Below are 16,033 nucleotides of genomic sequence, written 5' to 3'. Positions count from 1 at the left end.
TTACTATTATATGCACAGTTTTCATTTCTAAATCATTTTTGGTGGAGGAAGCAGAATTAAAGCAGAATAGAATAAAAGGCTTAAAAAAGTTTTAATTATCTGAAATTGGCAGGAAACAGAGCAGGAATTGCTGAATAGTGATTTGCTTTCTGTTTATGAGCGGATGTCTTATAATTTCTGTGCTGTGGATTTCAGAATAGCACAATAGTGTTTGCTGGAACCAAATGTAGAAATATTCTTTTATATTCAAGAGGCTGCAGAGTACTTCACTGTGCCATGATATCAATATAGCAGTAATTTATACTTGTACTACACAACTCCTTTCGTATATAAACCCTCTGTCAAATACTTAGTACAGTGTCATTACAATGGCCTCTGTCCAAGGACTTCAAAGTATTTTGGAAAGTACCAGTATATTCGGATGTTCCCATAAGATGGAAACTAGAAACATTTAATATTTTGAGTGTAAAAAGAGAATGGGACATATAAATTAATGGCACTTCTGGGAACTCCACCTCTTCTTAAAATCTTTGTTTTCAAATCCTTTGATAAACCAAGAAAAAAAAAAAAAACCCTGTGAAAACAAACAAACAAAAAACTCTTGAGTATAGTTTTGATACTGGACATACTGACATATCAGCTCAGTCACTTGCCTCACTGTGTAGTTTTATTGTGTTCCAATCTTTATCAAAACAGCTTCATAACAGAAGAGCCTCCTATTGGCCCCTTCTGTAGATATCAACAAGAAGGAGACCATATCATTTCAAAACAGTTTGCCTTGTTTTTCTTTTCTTATGCCACCAAAAGAAGATAAAATTACTTGATCTTAGCAAGCAAGTAATTTTGTTAATGACTTACTGGACATTATTTAAAACTACATCAAGTAGAAGCATCCATTTTGGAGGTTACAGCACAAAACTAAATAGAAACCTCTTTAATCATACAGGCTTATGTATAAATCATGGAAAACCCCCCCTACATTTCCCTTCTGTTTGTCTCTTTCTAAAACCTTGAAGGAATTAACTGAGAGAGTATTTATTCTTATGGCCCTTCATGGAAACAGAATCAGATATTACGGCTAAAATTAAAAATGTTCAGATAATCTCTGAATTGCAGAGAAACCCAATAAAAGGCTCCCAATGATGAAAAGGTAGTTATTTTGCAATTAATTAGGTAGAGAGTCAATCATGGCATTTGTGTGTGAAATGCCTGGAACTTAAAATCATGCTTTAAACACTAAAATTACTTTTTCTGAGAGAAAGAGAGAGAGAGAGAGCGAGCATGAGCAGGAGCAGGGGCAGGGGGAGGAGGGAGAGAGAGAATCCCAAGCAGGCTCCATGCTCAGCATGGAGCCCAACATGGAGCTGGATCCCACAACCCTGAGATCATGACCTGAGCCGAAATCAAGAGTCGAATGCCCAACCGACCAAGCCACCCAAGTACCCCACAAACATACTTTTTAAGACAAAATAAGCATTTAAGACTACTCACCTGAAACAATGTATTTAGCACAACAATGCTTAAGAGTTACCTACTGTTATATATTCTATAATCATTTTTGCTATTTTATTTTTTATGAAAAGATTTTATTTATTTATTTGAGAGAGAGTGTGAGCTAGACAGAACACAAGCAGGGGGAGTGGCAGAGGCAGAGGGAGAAGCAGGCTCCCCGCTGAGCAGGGAGCCCAATGTGGGGCTCAATCCCAGGATCCTGGAATCATGACCTGAGCTGAAGGCAGATGTGTAACTGACTGGGCCACCCAGGCGCCCCTATTATTTTAAAATATACTATTTTTGACTAGATAAATGTTTGCATATAATATAAAATACAAAAGGGTATACTATAAAAAAAGTGAGTTTCCCTCCCACCACAGTGCTCTTGCACTTCAGTTTCAATGTAGAGGCAAACACTACTACTTGCCTCTTATGTGTCCTTTTGGAGATATTGTCTATGTGTATATATAAGTAATTATATGCATAAATACATATTCACACACATATATACACACTACACATATAGGTATATATACATATAGCACACACACACATACATATACACAAGTAAAGCATTTTATGTGCACTGTTCTGCTCCTTGTCCTTATCTTGGATCTAGTCTGCATTTTAAATTTTGGTAGATATCACCAAGTTGCTCCACAGATGTCATTCCACCAGTAACTCAGGAAAGTGCCTATTTCTCCCCATCCTTTCAGCACCATGTATTATCAAGGCTTTTGGTCATTTTAAGTTAATTAAGTTGATCACTTGTTCCTCCTTGATATACTTTCTTCACTTGGTTTCCGAGACATCACATTCTTGGTTTTCTTCATTAGTTGCTCTTTTTCAGTGTTCCTTAATGGCTTCACCTTATCTCCCTGACATCTTAATGGTGGTGGAGTCATTGGTCTTCCTTTCTTCTTCATCTACACTTACTCTCTAGATCTACTTTGCCTAATGTAGTTACCATCAGCCACATATGGCTATTTAAATTTAAACTAATTAAAATAAAATAAAATATTCAGTTCCTCAGTAGAACTAGCCACATTTCAAGTGCTCAATAGTCACATGTGGCTAATGACTACCTTATAAGATGGCACCAATAGAGCACATTTCCATCATTGTAGAAAGTTCTATTAAACTTATCGATCATCCCTAGATGATCACACCCAAGTTGTATGGTTTTAAATACATCTCTCTGCCGATGACACCCAAATCTCTATCTCTAGCCCAGACAGACCTGTCTCCTAAATGCCACATTTCTACTAGATGTTTAATAAATTTCTCAATTCAAATGTTCTAATTCCTCATCTCCCCCAAGCTTGTTTCACCCATAGCTTTCCTCATCTTAGTTGATGGCCAGTCTATCTTTTCAGTTGCTTAGGATAAAAACTTTGGAGTCATCCTAACTCCTCTGGAATGAAGCAGATAAGTTAGAGACATAGTGAGAGAAAGAGAGGGAGAAATAAGCAGTGGCCAGACCATGGAAGGCCTTGAGTCTTATATTTCATGGTGGATAACTGAATCACTGAAGGAATATAACAGGTTACCATGATCAAATGTGCTTTTTTGGACAATTCTGGCAGCTGTGTGAGAACGAATTGGGGGATGCAGGTGGGAAAAGATGGAGAACAAAAGGCCACTGTAAGACTTCTAGAAAGATATGATGAAAAATGGGACTAAAGAAATACCAGGAGTGGAGAGGAGGGACTGGATATAGGAGACAAAAAAAAAAAAAAAAAAAAAAGACTCTTCAGTATTTGGTCAATGGTTAAATATGGAGGATGAGAATAAAGGAACAGTCCACAATAACTTTAAGTTTTCTGGTTTTGGTGACTAGGTGTAGTGGTTTAGGTTTGAGGAAAAAAAAGCAAGACTGATTTCCTGAAAGACAAAAACATGTGTTGGAGATACCTGTGGAACATCCCAACAGAGATGTCCACTAAATATATTATCTGGACATTTAGGCCTAATGATTTCCCTGAATACAGGTGGCAGCTGAAGCCATGGAAATAGATGAGTTCGACCAAGGGAGAGCGTGTAGAGTGAGAAGAGAATCGAAAGACAGAGCTTTGGAGAGTTTTTAACAGCCACAGGACAAGCAAGATGAACAGCCAGCAAAGGCAACTGAGAAGGAAACTGTCAGAAAGGTAGGAGGAGAACCAGAAGGGAGAGGCCAAGTGACAAGTGACTTTCAAGAAGAACAGAATGGTTAACAGTGAGAGAACAGTCGGGTAAATAAGGTGAGGACTGAAAGAGACCACTGTGTGTGCTGTTGTATATGAATCTGTAAGAAAAGTCTTAGTGTATTATAGTGGAGTAAGAAGCCAGGGTGCATGGATTGAAGAAGACAGTGACTTCATCCAGGAAGCCTGACTGTGAAAGAAAGGAGACAGGTTAGAGGAGAGCCCGGATTCAAGGGCTTTATACTTACTGCTTGTTTAATAGGAGAAACCCAAGTATGCTTGTAGTCTGTGGGAAAGTAGTTAGATGAGGAGAAGCTGAAAATATAGGAGGCAGGGAGAGAAAGGGAGCAAGCAAATAATCAATACAGGAAGGCTGCAGAAGAGATGGTAGGAGTCTAAAACTAGAGCGTGGACAGAATGATTAGCTCTAAATAGGAAAAAGGATGTATTTCCTTTAGAATGGAGGAAGGACATAAAGGTCGGTATATGTAAGTAAGTTTATAAATATGGGGGCTAGACACTGAGGGAGTTAATGTCTGACAGATTCAATTTTTTTTTTTCTAGGAAACACTGCTGTGGGCTGGGGTGGGTTAGGTGATTTGGAGAGAATGGAAAACATTCAAAACTGATGTGGAGAAAGAGACAAAGAGAAAGAACTAAGGATGCATAAAAGTTTGAGTATCTGGGAAGGCCCAACTGAGTTTAGAAACAATGAATTTGTAGTGGCACTAATCCATAATTTGTGTGATTTCCTCTAGTATCACAGAGAAGTAGATACTAAGTTATTAATCCAATATTAATCTAGTGCTTTAGAGGCTGCAGGGAAAGAGGTTCTTTGTAACTTACAAGAAAGCATTACCTGAATCACTAAAATACTCTACACCATCAAGGTTTCTTTCCTTCAAGTCCTTGCCTCCAGTTACTGGCCAGCTTTCTCTTGCTGTGAAAGGTCATTTGCTTAGGAAACGTTGCATGATTATGACAGTAATATTTTTCTACCAAGTATGATGAACTCTTAATTATTCAAGGACTGAATATTCAGGTAAAATACAGGTTCTCTTCTTTTTCTCCAACTGATAGGTATTGTTTCGGTTCTGACTAATCTTTCTACAGAAGGGGAAAGGGAATATGAACAGCTAAGACTCAAGTTCAGTTCTTGTCAGACTCTTTAGGAATCGATTTCATAAGGGGATCAACTAAGCTACAGTTGGCTATAATTTTAAATAGTGACATGAGTCTCTATAACCTTTATCATAGTATTACCCTCATGGATAGATACAATTTCTTTTCAACCAAATTTCAAAGAATGTAAATTTTTAATTCTTCCCACTCTATTGGTTCTAGAGTACCAATGAGCTGAGATAATAATGGCTTCTCAAATATAGTCATAACTGGTTTAATATTCATTAAAGGATGTGAAGAATGAGTTCTGTGGAGAAGAAAAATCCAATGTTGCAAGAATGTGCTGTCAAGGAGACAGAAGACATTCTGCCAATTGTTTGGTCTATGTTGTAACTATCTGGGTGTCAGCCTAGGTAGAAACAGGAAAAAAAAAAAAAAGTAGTTGCAGTGTTCAGAAGTAATAAAATCTTCAAAGCTGAAATGAAATTCTATTCTCAGAAAATGAGTATTTTTTTTTTTTTTTTTTTTTTACAGGGAGATTCCACATGCAATAATACTCTTTATGTTGAGGGGCAACCCTAGGCTGACACTCATTATGCAGTTTATCTTGAGTAAATACTTATTAATTGCACAGATTATTTCATTAAGAAGAAGGGAAGGAAGTTTCTCCCTTGCAGGGGTACAGTGACTGATGAGAGGAACCGGACAGTAACATTTTTGAGCTCCTGATCTGGTAAGTCAATTTAAAAAGCAGCTGAGCAGACGAACAAGGATCATCCAGGAAAAGAGATGCTGCTTCTCTATAGCTGCCCTCTGCCCATCATCTGCCTCAAGAGTACGTCTGTTTCTTGTGGAAAAGAAAGGCAAGAACTGGGAAGGAATAAACTCAAGCAGACTCCTAAAAGAGTGCAAGAACTCTATCCTTTAGTCTGATAATTTCAGGGTGCCAGAGTATTTTCGTATTACTGGAGAGGGAAGAAAATGTTGCAGATGGTAACTGTGGGTGTAGGTTATATTAATATAAGGACAAAACTTAGATACTGGGATAGATTCTTACAGCTTGACTTAATTGTGTACCTAAAAAGATGACTATGTTACATTTGGTTATGAAAACATTAATAAATGTTTTCCTGAACCTCCTACTACTTACTCAAGCTGGCTTAAGGAGGAACATCGATGGGGAAAAAAATACAACGCTGACATTTTTCCTTTTCTTTTCTTTCCCTGGTGAATTTTAAAAGTAGATGTTCTGATGAGGCCAATGGCAAAATACACAACAAATCATTTTTATATGATGATTGAAGCTAAGTGGAATACACAAGTTCAATTCTTTGTACACATCTTCCTGTGCTCTGTAATTCACTCCAGCAACCGAAGGCATTAATTAATTCAGGCAGCAAACATTAGATAGAGAATAGCAGCCAGTTCATGCTGCATATAGATATACAAGGACATCTTGAGAACTCAACCAATTTACATCTTATTTTATTATAAAAATAAACATTTTTCACATATAGAATTTTGGAAATCATTACTTCTATACATGAATAAACTAAGTAGAAAACCTTAAGCTTTTAAGAGGCAATATTTTATCTACTTTGTGGGCCATTACACTTATGGCTAAAATTCAAATTTTTGAGTTCTTAGGGATAATAAGGATCTTAGGAGCATTTACTGTAGGAAAAAAGGCCAATGGAAAAGGACTGCTGTCTATTATAGAAACAAAATGAACTGCTGCAACAAGATTCCACTAAATTTATGTAAATGTGAAAAAGTACTTCCTTTTGAATTGACTGTGGAATGCATGACCAGATAGCTCCATTCTCTCACCAAATGTTTAAGTTGCTTGTTTTTATGAGGGACAAGGAGCAATTCTGGAGTGAGAAAGAAAAATGAGGCTGCTAAATAGAATATGTGGGAGTCCCATCTGCAGAAGAAAGATCAAAACTCAATTTGTAGATATGGCTATACTGCCAAACAAGTTAACCACATATTTAATAGCTAAGGGCTAAAACAATTCTACAGGTGTTCCTGATTTCAAAGTTGTATTCTTGACACATCTCCTTTGATACTTCCTAATAACAACAAAACCAAGGAATTCTATCATGATGAGACTTAAATTATCACAAGGATGACTAAAATCAATGACTCTTCTCAATGTGATGATCCAAGACAGCGGCTAGAACTGAGAGTGAGGCCTAGTGGATGTAGAGCCAAAATATTGTAGAGCATTACTGGCAAACTGTAAAAATCTAAATTTTCTGGTAACATCAACCAAATTTATTCTCTCGTTTAAATTTTCCAACTGTAAATCTTGTCATGTCAACTGTTATAGATGCTTACATGAGAAATTCGACACCTATCGAACACCTATTTGTAAAGCACTGTGTTAAATATTGTGAAAAACCCAAATACTAATATAGTTCTTCAAGAAAATGATACTTAATACAATATCAATATATAATGGGACAGACAGACAGGTATACAACTAACCACTGTCTCAATATCCAGAGGTAACCACGCTTAACACTTTCTTGTTAATTCTTTCTGAAGTATGTATAGTATACATAAAGATATGCATGCTTGCATATATATTACATACATACTATGGATAGTTGAGCAGACCTGTTTATATACACATGTGTAATAATAATATTTATGCTTAGATATGGGTTTTTATTTTTTACACAAAAAGGATATTATAGCATTTTGCTTTTCTATCCAATATATCTTAGAAAGTTTTTATATCACCCCATGAAGAGTTACGCTATTTTTTTTTTAAAGATTTTATTTATTTATTTGACAGAGAGAGAACAGCGAGAGAGGGAACACAAGCAGGGGGAGTGGGAGAGGGAGAAGCAGGCTTCCCGCTGAGCAGGGAACCTGATGCAGGGCTCGATCCCAGGACCCCGGGATCATGACCTGAGCTGAAGGCAGACGCTTAATGACTGAGCCACCCAGGTGCCCGAGTTATGCTATTTTTTTTTTTAAAGATTTTATTTATTTATTTGACAGAGAGAGAGACACAGTGAGAGAGGGAACACATGCAGGGGGAGTGGGAGAGGGAGAAGCAGGCTTCCCGCGGAGCAGGGAGCCCGATGCGGGGCTCGATCCCAGGACCCTGGGATCATGACCTGAGCTGAAGGCAGACGCTTAACGACTGAGCCACCCAGGCGCCCCGTTATTCTATTTTTTAAGAATGCATAGCACTGTACTGTAATTTAGGTAACCAGTCCTCTATTGATGGATATTTAGCCTGTTTTTTTTTTTAACTGTTACAAATAATGTTTCGGTAACTATCCTTGTTTATATGTCTTTTTGTACTTGCACAATATATCTAGACAGCAAACTTTTAGAAGCAGAATGTTCAGTAGGTCTTTTCAAGGCCTCTGCAGTCTACCTGCTGTTAAGCAGGGCCAGAAGGTGGCGTAGGCATCTTCTGTGCCCTGTCCTGTTGTTTCGGAACCAACTTCTCTGCCTTCTTCAATGTCTCCGTTATGTTAGAAGCTCATGATGCGGTTGCACTGTTTTCTCCTGACCTCCTTTCCTGGTCACTCTCTTATTCCTTGAAGATTTTAGCTCTGGTTTACTGTCCTCCTTCTCACTGCTGTTCCTTTCAGGATTTTCAGTGACTTTCATATCAATGTGGATTACTCATCTCACATCCCGGTCTTCTCACCCAGGATGATGTGTTCTTCCATCCCTCATAACCAACACCCATGATTATAACCTAAACTCCTTCACTTTAAGTATCTGCATTGTGAAATCTTGCATTCAAGATCTCTTTCTCCAACAACAAGCTCCTCAACTTCTAATTCACTTACACTAATACTTCTACTATAATAATTCTTTGACCTCATCAAGACCACTAATTCACTCAACAATACTTTATTTACCATCTAATACCCTCCTTCTGTTTTCAATTCCCCAAATCCAGGTTGGGCCTAGCTGCCAGCCTTATCCTCATTTAATCTAGTACAGCCAAAAGTTGCTGGAGAAAACCACACAACTAGGCTCATGGGCTCTATTTTAAAGGTTTTATTTATTTATTTATTTGGGAGCGGGGAGAGAAAAAGAGGGGGGAGGGGCAGAGGGAGAGGGACAAGCAGACCCTGCACTGAGCGTGGAGCCCACTTGGGGCTTGATCTCAACACCCTGAGATCATGACCTGAGCTGAAATCAAGAGTCCGTTGCTTAACCGACTGAGCCACCAAGGTGCCCCTCTATTTTAAATTAATGACCATAAAACTCTAATGGGCACTCAATTTGGCTAGAAGTCCTACTTACATTTCCCTAGTAAATCTGATTCCTGGCCTGCAAGATGACAGTTTCACAATGTTTTCTCTTTTTACCCACTACCTCAGTTGATAACTTGACATTGTATTTTACTGAGAAAATAGAAGCAATCAGCTTAGATGGTCCCATATTCTCACCATCAAAATTGTTAAAAAGAAAAAAGTACCTCTGTTTCTATCAAAGGCTCCTCTGCTTATGCTCTGGATCCCTTAAAGACTTGTGCAGTTCTTCCTCTTTCTCTTCAGCATTTTTGACTTTTCTTTCTTTAGGGTAATTCTCATTAGATTACAATCTCATCAGCTATGCTCTAGAATCTCTTTCCCTTGAGTACACACTCTCTCCTAGCTACCATCCCATTTCTCTGACACCTTCATGCAAAATTTCTTTAAAAGTGTTATATACATTTGTTATCTCTATTTTATCTTACATCCTGTAACCCTAATTTGGTTTCTAATCTCCCGGAAACTGGGAATAGGTCACCAAAGACCTTCGTGTTGCCATATCTGATGGATTCTTCACCGTTTTCACCTTTACCTCTCAGAAGACTAGACTCAGGTTACCACTTGCTTCTTCGTCTGTATGACACTATGCTCTCCTGGTTTTCTTTCTATCTTTATGTCGCCTCCTCCTCAGTCTCCATATCTGGCTCCATGTCTTCCACTCAATCCTCAGTCCTAGGCTCTCTTCTTTTCTTTCTATGCTCTCTCCCTACGTGATCTTATATATCTTATATCCCATAGCTTTAAATATCGCCAAAATCTTGTTGACTCCCAGTTTATTATCCAACATTTCTACTTGGTTATAGGCATCTGCAACTTAACAACTTGATTGCCCCCCACCCCAACCTGAGAGTTATTCTTCACTTCTCTCTTATTCTATGGTAAGAGGGTAAGAGTAGATAACCTCTTTAGTGGAGTAGAGGACTCCATTAAATAAGTCTATTGATTCTTTCTCTCCCAGCCTCCTTATCCAAACCTCTTTCATTCCTTACCTGTACTATTATAACGGCCTCCTAAGTAGTCTCCCTGCTTCTATTTTTGCCTTCAAATATCCATTCTCAAAAAAAAAAAAAAAAAAAGAAAAGAAATCAATTCTCCCTAGAAGATGATCCTTTAATAAGTAATTCAGTTCATGTCACTTATGTCTAAGCTCTTCAATGGTTTCCTTTGACATTTAAAATTTAAAAACCTTCTTAAGACCCTATGTAATCCAGCTCCTACTTATTTTTTCAACTTATTTCCTCCTTATTCATTATGCCCCAACCACACTGGGTTTCTTTCCGTTCCATGAACTTGCCAAGTTCTCTCTTCAAGGCCTTTGCTCCAGTGTTCCCTCTGCTTGGGATGCTTTTTCTCTTAATTGTTATGTGATTGGCTCTGTCTTGTCATTCAAAGCTCTTTTTTTTTTTTTTTAAAGATTATTTATTTATTTGAGAGAGAGAGGAAGAGCACAAACAGGCAGAGTAGCAGGTAGAGGGAGAGGGAGAGAAGCAGGCTCCCCGCTGAGCAAGGAGCATGATGTAGGGCCTGATGCGGGGCTCGATGTGGGGCTCGATCCCAAGACCCTGGGATCATGACCCGAGCCGAAGGCAGACGCTTAACCAACTGAGCTACCCGGGCACCCCTTCAAAGCTCATTTTAAATAGCATTTCCTCAGAGAGGTTCTCTCCATTTAAAACAGCCCCCCTCACTTCTACAAAGTTACTTTGTAGCTTATTACACTATTTATTTCCTCAATAGCACTTATCTCATTCAAATCATAGTCTTTATTTGTTTACTAGCTTACTGTCTCCTTCATGTAAGTTCCTATAAGGGCAGGTAACTTGTCTTTCCTGTTTTATTTCCCCAGCATTTACAACAGTTTTTGACATACTGAAGACACCCAATAAATATCTGTTATATAAAAGGATGCAGCAATTGAATTATTAACTATATTTGTATTTAGGTAATAGTGACAAATGCTAACAGATGCTGACAACTGATAAATGTGCATTTTGTTGGAAAAGCATCATTCTGAGCTTTGTTCGGAAATGAATCACCCAAATTAGAAAGGTTTGCTGTTATGAACTAATCATACACAATATACTTTTCTGGTGGTGTATGGTGTCTCTTTAGCAATAAATAGCTAATTGATAATTCTTATATGAAATTCATGAAAAAGTAATATTTTTACTTCTATCATACTAATTAGAAGGCCACTTAATAGACTTATAATGTTTTTCAAAAAGCCTCTAAGATAGGTAAATAGCTTTAGGCTGGTTTGCATTCTTTCCACTTAGTTGACATTTCTGAATCTTGACGCCAAGTTCCTTAAACATTTTATCTGAATGAATGTACTGTCTGAATTTAGCCCCAGATATTCTGCCTCTCAACCTTGGATTTTTTAAAAGATCTTTCTTTTCTGTTGTTACCAAATTACAGAGGTTTTTTTTTTTTTAAAGGAAAATGGAAAAAAAAAAATTTATCATATAAAAGAGTCATCTTTTTCCTTTCAGAAGTTTATTATATCTATAAAACACTATTCTTCCAAGACTCTTAGGTTATGATTAGCTGAAATAATTGAAGAAGTCTACCAATAGTAACAATTTGCACATCAATCTATCCCATTACATATATTAGATTCTTTATAATATGTGGTCCCAGTAAAAAATACACAAGAATATAATTTATGGGCGCCTGGGTGGCTCAGTTGGTTAAGCGACTGCCTTCCGCTCAGGTCATGATCCTGGAGTCCCTGGATCGAGTCCCGCATCGGGCTCCCTGCTCGGCAGGGAGTCTGCTTCTCCCTCTCCCACTCCCCGTTTGTGTTCCCTCTCTCGCTGTGTCTTTCTCTGTCAAATAAATAAATAAAATCTTTAAAAAAAAAAAAAAAGAATATAATTTATAACAAAGTAGACTTTGTGTATATTGAAAATTTCAGGTTGATCTAAGTAAGTTGATCTGGACGAGTTTTGTTTTTATTAAAACTAACAGACCACTCGATTAAAATGACAATTAATTCCTTCCTTCGGTTAATACCCCAAAAGCAAGCCATCCTTTGCTTCTGTGTAACAAATGGCCTCTGTTAATTAGGTCTCAGTTCGTATGCTGGCCACATTTGGCAAAGTCCAGTCCTCACCAAAAATAGTAACAACCTGCTCTGGATGGCAACCAAGCAGCAAATCTATTTTTGGCCTTAATTTTTGAAACTCCAAATGTTAAATGCCATGGAACTGAACCTTAAATGGCATAAGTAAACTCATCTGATATCAAAGGACAGAATACAAGTATATGGGATACTTCAAAACACCTGTTTCTTTATTCCAAAAGAAATAATCTTGCAGGCTTAGTAGGTGAATTTATATCTAACCCTGACACATGTAAAACCAAAAGAATCTCAGAACTGAAAAAACAGGAGAAGGAGGAGTAGAGCAGTATCATCTTAGTTGTTGTCTCTTACAACACTCCACATTTCCTATTTTCTTAGTGTTTCTGGTTTTTATTATTAGTATCTTAGTTACCTTACCTGTCTCTGAGTGTGCTGGGGCCTAGATAAGGGTACACGTTTTCCTTAAGCTTTCCTTTGATAAGATGGTCCAGGGTCTCATGTAGGAAAGGTTGATGTTGAGTATACACATTTTCTACTCCCTAAGACAGGGGAAGACGATTCTTATATCATTTTGGGGGAACTTGCAATATAACAGTTAATGATACTCATCAGAAAAGGACATGCACTCAATAGGGATTTCATGGGATAGATTCAAATGGGAATTTTCTGGTTGAATAACTTAAAAATTTCTTTTCATCAATTAGAAATGTTCTAATCTCATAAAAATACTTTGTAACTTAAGCCTAGCTATTATAAAAGAATTTCGAAAATGGAATTGCTTAAATCCCTTATCGTCTTTTCAGTGATTCTTATCCTTTTGTGAAAATGTTATATGGTAGGTAGAGCAAATAAGAGGAAAAGACCACATAGAAAAGGAGTCAAGAAACACTCAGGTAAATGGAAACATTTCAGGAAACATAAGAAAGGCTTGCAGATTAAAACTAATTTTTTTTACCATTTTAAGAAAATAGTAATTTTAAAAGATCTACAGTTGTTTGCTTCATCTTTAATTTCCTTCAAAGAAAAACAACCAAACAAATCTTAAATGATAAAGAAATGGAGTAAAACAGCTATAACCAACAGAACTGTCTGTTTTACTCTGGGGTATTTCCTGGAAATATTCTATTATTCCCTGTTCCGCTGCTCAGTCCAATGCTGATGCTGCTCCCATACAGAAAGCATTTGAAGAAAAAGCTTTTGGGAGATGTCTGCTTTAATTTCATTTAATTGACATAGTACTAAATTAGCAGCAATCCTGAAGTTACTCTGAAGATCTTATTTATTCACTCTCAGCCGCAGGGGCTTCCACTGTTTCTCATTTAGTAAAAAGTACAGAGGACATGCCATACCTTCAATCCTTTGAGGAACTGTTTGGTGATAGCCACAGCATCTTTGGGGCTGAAAAGGTCACTTCCTCTGACCCGTTTACCACCATATTCAACTACTGCAGGCACAAGCTATTAGGAAAAAAGAGAACCAGCTCTTATTGCTTGGGGATCAGGAAACTCATTTCATAAGAAAATACCTTTATTAAGGAAATGAAGACATGAGAGGACATAATTATACATTTCTGTAAGTAAAAGCAGTATGATTTGTCAGAACTAAGAATATAATAATAGAGTTGCTAGCTGTTTGGTGGGATTAATATATAAATTTGGTTACCTTTCGATATTTCTCAGAAACACCTTTATTCCTGAGGTCCATCATTAGTCCTGGTAGGCTATTGCTGCTGTGTCGCTCATAATGTAGAGCATAAAGCATCACCAGGCGGGCAGCATCAAACTCCGTCACTTTGGGGTTCTGCAGGAGCCTCTTTACATTCTGAAAAAACGAAGAGCTGATATTTATCTCCCCTTCACCTGAGCGATGTATAAGATCTTAAGTCTAGTAAGTCTAATGAGTGGCAGTGATGCATCTGAGTTCATGACTAAGATTACTACAATGGCAATGTACAGGTTATAGGTTTAGCAATTGTTTCAACTACAGAAAATTAAATGCCTTTGCCCAAGACAAGAATTTCCCATTGCAATTGCTTTAGGACAAAAATGAATTTAACTATGGATAGTTCCTTCTTTCTTTCCTTTGATGAGATGGTCTATGGTCTCATGTGGGAAAGGTTGCAGTTTCCTTGCTGAAACAAGGAACATATACTATTTCCACCATTTCAATCAACACAGCACACGACAGAACTGACCCGTTGACTTGCAAAACTATTGCTTAGCATTAGTGACTGACCAGTGAAATGGAGACAAATTGGTAGAATTTTATGTAGGAGGACTGGGCTTAATCTCCAAGAAGCATCAGATGTAACAATATGTTTCCACATGCCTTTCAGAGATATGAGTATGTAAAGAAAATGAGTGTGTAACCTCTAAATTGAACACTTGTGATCTTAAGAGGGCAGGTATTGACTGCAAAGGAAGCTGGACAAAATCATTTAGGTTTTGTCAATCCTCATATTAAGGAACTTCCCCATAGTACGTATTTATGCTTATTATGCAGCAGAACAAATTAATTCAAGCCAAGAACTACTCTGTGATCCCCCTCTAAGCATAAGGCACTATGCCAGGCACTGGAGGATATAGAGGTGAGTTAAACAGTTTCTTTCCTCAGTGAGTTCACAGACAAGAAGGTGAAGGGGAATGAAACAATTACAGCCTATTCTGCTACAAAGCACGTTTCTTGAATGCACTTTAACTCTATGAGATCATTAAATATGGGAATGGTGTCAGTTTAACACAGAAGGTATAATGGCTTATATGTACTTTTTCCAGTATGTTAGTATTAAGAAGGGAATAGGGCCAAGCTTCCTCTTTAAGGGGAAGCTTTAACACTATGTTAAGAAGAAAGGATATAAACCCTACACAAGAGTTTTCTGCAAGAAGTAGCTGGTTTTGTAGCTTTAAGAGCTGTTATATTTTCCACTGTATTAAGATATCTGGGGAAGGGGCAAGTGCATGAAAAGGATGTGAAGAAATTTCTCTGAGTTAAAAAGCAAACAAAATGACAGCCAAAAACTGACTGATATCCCCATATTGTATTTTTAATTTTGGTGAAACTAGTTTGTATAGAAGCAAAAGTTTTTCTGACCTTACATCTTGAAGAATAAAATGTGAGCCCTAGGAGTAAGGAAGGCTACAAAGGATGGACTGAGTATATTTCTAGGTACAAATGTCTGTGGAGATTTAACTGTGCTAATATTTTTATTAGGATTGTCACTATTTTTATTAGGGCTTTGATTACAAAGTTATATAGACTTTTTTTTAGTTACGTGGATTTTAAGTGACCTGCTTATAATCCTATTTTCCCATAATACTTATTTTTAGTACATGATTTTGCAGAACTGGAGGTTTTTCAGGAAAACACGTGGTATTATAACAGAAACATATGTATGCAAAAAACAAAACAAGAAACAGAAACTGAGAATCAGCACAATGCGGGGAAGGGGACACAGAGTGAAGAAAAGTACATCTGGTTGCTGAGGAATCAAGAAAGACTTCATGCAAAAGGCCCTAAAAAATCAGTAAGTGTTAGTATTAGTCTGGGAGACTAAAAGAGGAGATGCTCTTAACAGGAATATGGAAATCAGAGCAAGAAATGGGTTGAGTTGAAAGACTGGCAAGAGCCTTGGAGGGCACTAGAGTCTGAGGACATACATCCAAATGGAACTTTACAACTTATGAGATGCTTTCACATACCTTATCTTTTTAATACTTCACAACAGCCAGGCTTAATGTTTAAGAACTCTTCTGTTCACACCAAAGAGAACTACGATGACATGGGGAACCACCCAGGTGGCTCTCAAGTAGGAAGTTCTCTGGGTAGGATTTCTATTGTTGCTTTTCTGG

The 16,033-nt window shown here is 37.4% G+C and overlaps 1 protein-coding gene across 2 annotated transcripts in view; it reads right to left on the bottom strand.

Annotated features, from left to right (window-relative positions):
• The window catches only part of VPS45 (vacuolar protein sorting 45 homolog), a 67,704-nt gene that overhangs the window by 29,322 nt on the left and 22,349 nt on the right, over window positions 1-16,033 (bottom strand). For both annotated transcript variants that reach the window (XM_034989910.1, XM_034989911.1), the window contains 3 exons: window positions 13,848-14,006; window positions 13,535-13,642; window positions 12,603-12,724 (listed from right to left, as the gene is read on the bottom strand). In XM_034989910.1, coding sequence (XP_034845801.1) covers window positions 12,603-12,724; window positions 13,535-13,642; window positions 13,848-14,006 — 389 coding nt within the window. The remainder of the gene's footprint in view (window positions 1-12,602; window positions 12,725-13,534; window positions 13,643-13,847; window positions 14,007-16,033) is intronic.

This window comes from Mirounga leonina, unplaced genomic scaffold (assembly GCF_011800145.1).
Source record: "Mirounga leonina isolate KUSES-001 unplaced genomic scaffold, KU_Mleo_1.0 Mir_493, whole genome shotgun sequence".
Classification (NCBI taxonomy): Eukaryota; Metazoa; Chordata; class Mammalia; order Carnivora; family Phocidae; genus Mirounga; species Mirounga leonina.
This window is presented reverse-complemented; position numbering and strand designations above follow the sequence as displayed.